This window comes from Acomys russatus, chromosome 30 (assembly GCF_903995435.1).
Source record: "Acomys russatus chromosome 30, mAcoRus1.1, whole genome shotgun sequence".
Classification (NCBI taxonomy): Eukaryota; Metazoa; Chordata; class Mammalia; order Rodentia; family Muridae; genus Acomys; species Acomys russatus.
Window position 1 is genome coordinate 26,127,664 of NC_067166.1, and position 8,597 is coordinate 26,136,260.

General features: G+C 45.2%; 1 protein-coding gene across 1 annotated transcript in view; it reads right to left on the reverse strand.

The window, feature by feature from the left end:
* The window catches only part of Acot12 (acyl-CoA thioesterase 12), a 39,725-nt gene extending 33,913 nt beyond the window's left edge, over window positions 1–5,812 (reverse strand). The window contains exon 1 of the mRNA XM_051172400.1: window positions 5,623–5,812. Coding sequence (XP_051028357.1) covers window positions 5,623–5,752 — 130 coding nt within the window. The 5' untranslated portion in view covers window positions 5,753–5,812. The remainder of the gene's footprint in view (window positions 1–5,622) is intronic.
* Window positions 5,813–8,597: the final 2,785 nt, after the last annotated feature.

Below are 8,597 nucleotides of genomic sequence, written 5' to 3' on the forward strand. Positions count from 1 at the left end.
GAGACGGAGCAGGACCCTGACCGGGGCCCGGAAGCTTTTGCTTATCATCTTTTGCAATTGTCGTTGACAGATACTGTTTACTGTCTTCTGATCTCTGCCGTCATCAGTTGGCTGTACACCCTAACGCAGCTGGGCCGGGCATGTCTGCTGGTGCTGATGAGGTTGGTAGCGACTCTAACCATTGCTCTCCTGCAGTTGAGTGCAGCCATTCCTGCTGCTGCGTTCAAGACTTCTTCTTAAACATGTCCGCTTATAATGTGCCCATGTGTGATAATTTTTTAAATTGATCTTATTTGGCGATCTATGAATTCTTGAATTTAGCTGTATGATTTGCAGCATGTTTGGGGAAACGTTCTCCTTTGGGAGATGTTTTACATATTGAAAAACTTTGTTTTATTTCCTTTCATGGCTATATGGAAATTTGTGTACATGTATGTGATGCTGGGGATTTAATTCTGACCTTATCCATGGTGGGTAAGTGTTCTATATCACGGACCACAATCCCACCTTTGTTTGTAAGATTAGATAATTATATTGATATATCTTTTATTTTGCTAACATTTCCCCCAGCCATTTTCAATCTGTAGTTAAGGCTATCCAATGTATTTTAAATTTTAGAAGCTAAATTTTTTCAGTTATTGAGTTTCCATATTATCCTTATAAAAAAACTCTCTACTTCTTTTTTGAGATTTATTGACACTTTTATTCTTTACAATAATATTATCAATTTTCTTGGATATAACTACAGTTCTTGAATTTTAATTCCAGCATCAATGTCATCTAGAGATTGCTCTCCACTGATTTTGAAGAATGAATCATGTTTTCTTGCTTAATTGCTGATTGGTTGTTAAAACAGTGGGGTTCTGATGAGCTCTTTGAAAAGTATTTGTTTTGCTTTCATTGTTTACTTGAAAAACAAAACAAAACAGATGGTTCAGTTCACTAAATGCAAATGGTAAGACCCTGTCATTTTAGAGAAGGAACATGGCTCCGTCATATTCTCTGGCATCTGCTCTACACACACAGAATTCAGGGAGTGCCAGAGATCTGCCTCACTAGCTTTCTCTTTCCTGAAAACATCTCTCTTCATATTTTAGAGGATGTGTTTTCCTCAAACATTGTGTTTGGATGTTCAAACTGGCAAACCCGTCGATTTCTAACTAAAAGTTTATCTGGGGGGGGGGAGTTGATAGACTATTCTCTCATCCTTAATATCATTAAACACCCCCCCAACACAAATCTTATAAAACTAAACAAGAAGGAAAAATGAAAACGTGGGCCACTGCCATTCTCCTCTTCTGCGTGTGACTTCCGTGTTTTTCAGACACTTCTGTTCGCTTCTTGGTTGCCTTAATTTACCTTCATTTGCTGTTTTGTCTAGAGCTTGTAGTTGTTATCTATGGGGCAACTGTTTTCTGATAGGAGATACTTGACCAGGGTAGAGGGAAAACCCTTTTAGCTTTTAGTAAAGAAACAAAGGGGATGTGCGGGAGATCTGGCTGCGACGTGTCACCCACTGACTGCCAGGGCTGATTTGGCTGACCTGGCTGGCTAAGTGGGTGTCCCCTTCCTGTCTCACCACTCCATGTGCATGCTACCTGAAGCTTCACACTGGGTCAAAGAGGATGGCCTTCCCCTGAATAGAGGAGGGCCAGTCTCTGGTCAAGGACATACAAGTAGCTATAGAACCTCCAAATGATCCCACGAGGTCCACTTGTAAAGAAACAAAAGGGTGTAAAGATGAAAAGGTATCTCACATGGTGAGGTTAGCAATTTCCAAGTGCACATTAGATGCACTATGGAGATGAGACCAGACTAAAGGGAGAACAGTTTGAGAGTCACTCTGAGGCCTACAAGGCAGGGTGGTGGGGCCTGAGACTAGGTAGTGGCATGGAGGTTCAGCATAGGGTTTAGGATCAAGATAATCCTCTAAGGTGACCTCAGTAAATCCAAAAACATACGGGTCATATATTGGATGTGTGGAGAAGGAAGCAACGTAGATGGGACTTCCAGGATGAGTCCTCGACTTCTAGTGGCACAGTTGTATGGATCAGGCAGCTCACTTTAAAAGTGAATGATCAGAAAGGTTCACCAATAAGATGGAGAAGAAATTTTGGTCTTGAAAGAGTTCAAACAAACAAACAAAGGACTGGATGTGGAGCATGACTTAGTAATGGCTTCAAGCTTCTGACTGGAAAGACTGAAGGAATAAGGGGCCTCTGGCAGCTATGGGGCCTAATGGTGATGTGATTGGAGCTGCTCGATTTTTTCTTTAAATATTGAGAAGATATTTTGGAATCTAGGTGTGCTTGAGGCTTAATAGTCTTGGGGACATAGCTCTGGCTTTTAATTATCTTAGGAAATACAACTACACTAGTTAACAGAACTCTGATAGAAACAATGCTAGGAAAAAAATCTGCTTTTGTGTTGCTGTTCAGAGTCAATCACATCTTATAATTGAATAATGTCCTGTCTCTTACTTCCATAGCGCCCAACACAGCCATTATTTGTATTTCACAAGCCAACTTCATATTAAGGATTCTTTCGTATGTGTAATAGTGCCATTACCAGTTACAAAGCTACCAGCAGCCATATAATTACTAAAGCATAGTAGAGTTGATTGTCTACAGTCTTCCTACCATCTGAGTTTCCAAAAAAGTCAAACCAGAAACTTTTGTGTCAATCAAATTCAGTTGCCTTGGAACTAGGCATCATCATTATCAGCGATGACAATCATTTCTAAACTTGCTTCTTTCATTTACATGTGGATAAACTTCATACTTCGGATGCTTTGTTACATTGTTGTGACCCAACTCAAATCTTGCTTAAAAAAAAAAAAAAAAAAATCACAAAAAGCTGTTAAAGCCAAAACCAAACAAATCACCAAATAAAACAAAAAGACTGTAGTTGAAAAGGTAGCTAAAAACCTACAGGTGACTGACACAAGGTGTTAACATTGTATTAACACATTAAGAAAAGTGCAATCTCCCTTCACTGTTTCTATCCTAGATGCCCCCCCCCCAATAATGGGAGGGGCCCAGGGAGTCCTACACTCTTGAATACCTTCAATAATGATCACTGCACTTAAAAAAAAGAAAAAAGAAAAAAAACGAAAAAAAAAGTGAGGGCCCATAATGTTCTGAACTTTACTTCCACTTTATGCAGTATAAGGGATGCGACTAGAACACAGGCGCCTCCCTTGTCTAGTTTTTCATCCGCATACACACTTGCTCAGAGCTGAGACTAGGCAGGGGTAATGGAGGCTGGATTTAAGAGACTAGGGTCCCTGGGGAAATGGGGAAAGGACATTGAAGCTAAGGAGCTAAGCCATGGGAATGGCCAAGAAAAGAGGAACAGGGGGTGAAAAGCTTGGCACATACTAGAAAAACACCAGAGAGCTGCTATTGCTGCTATCAGATGGTCTGGAGGGGAGAGAGTTTCCATGGAGCACGGTTTGTGTGGGAAACACAGTGTTGTCTTTGTTTCTAATGTCAACGGCCTCTGGTGGCGGAGCATCCTATAGCCAGTCAGTCTGGTGTCCTAAGCCAGGCTCAGATTCTGTCTGTCTGGCCCCTCAGAGAGCGGGTGAAGGATGGGGAGAGTCTGCGGTTTACTTCAAGGATGATGGGAGGACACTGAGAGGCTGGGGGAGGGGAGTAGGAGTCGCTAATATGATTCATGTATTTAAAGGTCACCGATTATAGATAACAGAACCGGGAAGCAAGATAGCACTTAGGATGGGAAAGGAATCCCTTCAGAAGAGAGGCGTGGCCTTGAGCTTGTTTGGAGGTTCTAGCAGAGGAGTGCAGCTACTTCTATACCCTTGACTGAAGACTGGTCCTCCTCTATTGGGGAAAGCGCAGCTTTGGAGGGACGCACATGGAGCAGTGAGGGAGGAAGGGGACACCGGCCTAGCCAGCCAGATCAGCCGAATCAACCCTGGCGATCAATGGGGTGACAGTAGGCAGACTACCAAGATGAGAGTTGTTAGCCTGCGACCATAAAGTGGGGGAGGAGATCCCCCTCAGACATGGGCCTAAGGGAGGGAAATAGGGTGAGGGTGGGAGGGTAGGAGGAACGGAAGGATACGAGTGATGGGAGAACAATTGAGTTGTAACCTGAATAAATTAATTTTTAAAATTTTTCTAAAAAGAAGGGAGGCGTGGCAAGTCTCACTTGTATCCGATAAGACTACTGTATCTCTCATTGGTCTAAAGATGAGAGAAGTCAGCCTGTATATAGCAAACCCCCGTACTGTCCATCCTAGGCTTTCAGTTAGAAGAGTCAGTTATATTATAATGGGCTGTTTTCAAAAGCAAGGTTTAAGTGTAAGGCAATCAAAGTCAGATCTTAAATCGAGCTGAGAAGCTGCCTTTTCTTGGGCGGCCCCAACACGATGCTTTGGGCTGGGTGGCTCGGACAATAGAAATTTAGTTTCCCACAGTTCTGAAGGCCGTAAGGTCCGCATCTGCCCTATTAGAGTGGTGGAGGCCCTCCTTCTGATTCGCAGAGCGGCGCTTGCTGTAGCCTCACATGCTCCTGAGATCTAAGTCTTTAGTTCCGTGCGTGGGATGAGGATGTGCTCATACTATCTCTTGATTATTTGCTTATGTGATACAGCCACACCCAGGAAGTGTCACTTCCGAAATAGAAACTTTGGGGATGGCAGGGAGACACCATTCAGTCCGTATCAGATGTTTTGCCCGCCCCCCACCCCTCAACCCTGCCCCATCCCCCGTGCTGGGGATGGAAGTCAAGGACCTCATTGAACCAGGCTAGCCCTTCACACCTGGGCTATACCCCTCGCCCTTGTCCTTGTGATTTCACTCGCATTCTCTCTGAAGAATATCATTGATTCCCCTGACTGCCTAACGGTTAATGGCAGTACATTGAACAAAAAGGAGGATTCTGGCAAAGGAGCAATCTTTTACCAAGGAAGCATTTAAATTACCTGTGAAAGCATGAACTGTGACTGGCCCTGTTAGAGCACTTCTGTTGTTGAGGTAAATAGGCTAAGCCTGTGCGTGCGTGCGTGCGTGCGTGCGTGCGTACGTGCGTGCGTGCGTGCGTGTGTGTGTGTGTGTGTGTGTGTGTGTGTGTGTGTGTGCGCGCGCGCACCTGAGCGTGTAAGACTGGGAAGTAAACCAGGGCTTCATGCTTGCAGTGTGAATACTTTTTCCAGCCTCACTTCTACTCAATCTTTAGAATTTTGAATATGGCTAAGTATAGATATAAGAAATCTATATGACAATGCCGTGTGTGTGTGTGTGTGTGTGTGTGTGTGTGTGTGTGTGTGGGCGCGCGCGCGCGCATCGAAGGGCTTCCTGCGAAATAAACGTCCGAGGATTACTGGTCTGTATGGCTGTCAATCTTAGCCATCACTCCCTTCTGTACTACAACACTTACTGCTCTCAGCTCTGAGAACATTGGCCTTCCCTTCCCTTCCTTCCTTCTTCTAAGCTATTTTTTTTTTTTTTTCTGCCTTCTGCACTAGCTTAGCGTATCCCCCAGCTCCAGATGCTCCAGCCCTTCAGGACCCCCGGACGCCATCCTATCATCGCCCTGGCCACCAGCAGCAGCCTGCCCCTCCCGACCGTGCCCTCTCCTGGGCCGCGCACCTACCCGCCAGGCAGGCGGTGGTGTCCATCCACTTGAGCAGCTGCCCAGCACTCAGCTCGCCGCGGGAGTCCGCGTGCGCGGGCTGGATGGCCTGGCTCATGAGCACCTCGCCGGGCAACACCGCAGGTTCCATCTTCCAGGCGGAGAGAGCCAGTCGAGCACGGACGCCAACGCCAGGCCATCCTGCTCCCCTCGGGGCCCGCCCCCGCTCCAAAGGGCGCCGCCCGCCGCCAGGTGCTTAGGAGGTGAGAGGTCAGGGTCCCAGGAGTCACCCAGGGACAGCAGCGAGGAGGGCGAGGGAGGACGCCCGCCTCTCTCAGGGCAGAACAGCTCCCAAACGCACTGGGCAGAGACAGGTATTCTCTAGAATGCAGGACAGTGGTCACCTTCTGAAGATCTTGGCAGAGGAGGGAGCCTAAGAAAGGATTGCATGCGCTCCAGAGAGGGCAGAACCTTTGCTGTGGAAACGTTTTGTTTTTTTGTTTTGTTTTGTTTTGTTTTTTTAGAGAGCTTGGCTTCTGGGCTTTGTTGCTTGCCGGTTTAGTAGTTGGCCCTTTGTATTTTTTATTTTTCCGGTCAAGCATTGCAACACTAACTGCTCTGGCCTTTGTTCAAACTCTACCTTCAGATTCTTAGGACACTATAGCGGCTCCAAAGATCGTTTTCTTAGGAAATTGATTCCACTGTCAAACAAACGGAAAAACAAACGCCACGGGAAGCTGGGGTACTTGTTTTACAGTCATGCAACTAGAGTAGGCAGCATTCTGAGTTTTATCTAGAAAATACAAGATCAGAGACTGTCACACTGTTACCAGTGGTCCCCCACAGGTCCCCAGAGACGCCTTCTTCATGGGAAACAAATCTAGGTAGGATATTGCATCTGAACTCAGTCCCCATACTCGGGGCAATAGCTGCTGTGCTTGTAGGGTTCCAGCCAGTGGCTTTACTAAGCAGCTCTCACCAAGGATACAGGGGCATCAAAACTCTCCAGTGCCTCCGGGATCGGGATCCAGGTTTGGAATAATGGAGGTCTGGAGAAGTGAAGTGGTTGGTCTGGTACTGGCCAAACCATCAGGACCAGCTGGCTGGAAGCCAGGGCCTCCCGCCTGTGTCCCGGGACCTCACTGCCTGCTGGGAATGGTGCTATACTTTCAGCGTTAGACCCCTGACCACCAAGCCCAATCTGGGAGCATGAAGCAGGAAAGCCTGGGCCTTTAGAGATTTATTTTTATTATTTTAAATTACGTGTATGTGTGTGCCTGCATGCAGGTATGTGTACCTGAATCCAGATCCTCACGGACAACCCCTAAGCTGGAAGCACGGGACCTCCCTGGAGCTGGAATTATAGGCACTTGTGAACCGCCTGATGGCAGAACTGAGAGCCAAACTCAGGAAGAGCAATAGCCGCTGCTGACCAGGGATCCATCTCTCCAGCCCGGATCCTGGGGATTCTGCCTCATCTTTCAATACACACATATTTAATAAATAAAGAGAAAAGGAGGCACCGAGTTGATGGCTCTTAGGGTCCTTTGTATCTGGGCAGTTTCAGAGTATATAAGCACAAATAAAAATGGAACACCTTCAGTTAGGCAAGTATTAAGTTAGATTTTATAAGAAACATAAAAATTACTTTAAAAAAAAAAAGGTCTTAGGTATCCCAGGCTGGATTTGAATTCGCCTTACCTCCCCTCTATGAGATTACAGGCATGTGCTGCTATTTCCTATTTTTTCAGTGCTGGGAGAGTGAACCCAGGATCGCCCAAGTGTTAGGAATGCACCATACTAAATGAATCACATTCCCAAGCTCCAAAAGGGACTTTGAATCCAATGAAAGCTGTTGTCTGCAAGGTGATCTTTTTTCATAGTCATATTGTTATCCAATGGCGACGTGACTGTGTCTGTATCATTCGTGGTTACCCACTTTGGAAAATGCCTCAGGCATTCTTAGTATGTCTTCATGTATCTTCTGTAATTGCCGACCATCACCATTTAGGAATCTGTGTGCATTAGGTGATTGTTCAGCATGTGTTCACTCCATCCACTGATAACTCTGGGAGGTGTTCACTGATGTTGGTACCTGGTCACATGACTTGCTTTGGGATGAACAAGTATACCCCAGGTTTCACACATAGAAGCACCTTGTAGTCTCAGGGACATCTGACTTTTGCCATAAAGAGAGTCTGTACTGGACCAATAAGTATTCAGCATCTGACTGAATTCACACATTCAGTCATGTGACTGGTGGTCCCCACAGCCCCGTGGCCTTGCACACAGAACACCCAGCAGAGATGCAGACTTACAAATGAGTGAAACATTAGTGCTTCTAGTTGCAGGCCAGTGTGATGTGTGGGCTGTTACACAGCAGTAACAGAGTGAGTTTTATCTGTGAATGCTTGGGGAGATTTATTGAAGTATTAGAAGTAAAACATCTGTGGGTCAAGGTGTGCTACTTTGAAAAAAAAAGTGCTAACTAAAATGGTGACATTGAATTTTGCACCCTCACAGGCTTGAGTCCTTACCACCTTTAGACATTTCATAGATGTTTAAGCTTGGGCATAAAAAGACATTTTCCAGAAACACGATTTGAAATGAGATGACATGTGTCTGTCTTTGTCTGTCTAGAGCTATCTCAGCAAAGAATAGACATTGTATACAAACTCCCTAATGTGTTCCATCGTCTTTATCACCTCTTGATTGGATGGCTTGATTACAGCTTCATCTCTTTTGTTGGAGTCACACTAATTTTCATCATGACAGACAGACAAACTCCTGGGTTTGCTGGTTGGTTGGTTTATTTTATTTTCCTGAATGGTCTTTCTCTCTCTTTCATAGTGAACTGTCATCTGCATGCGTGAACATTTTCTATTTCAAATACCCTGGCATAAAATTTTCATTATTTGAAGAAATACCTCACACATGTCCATTTGTGTCCAGAGATACCTTTGGTGATGAACAGACAATATATAGATAGAGCCAGA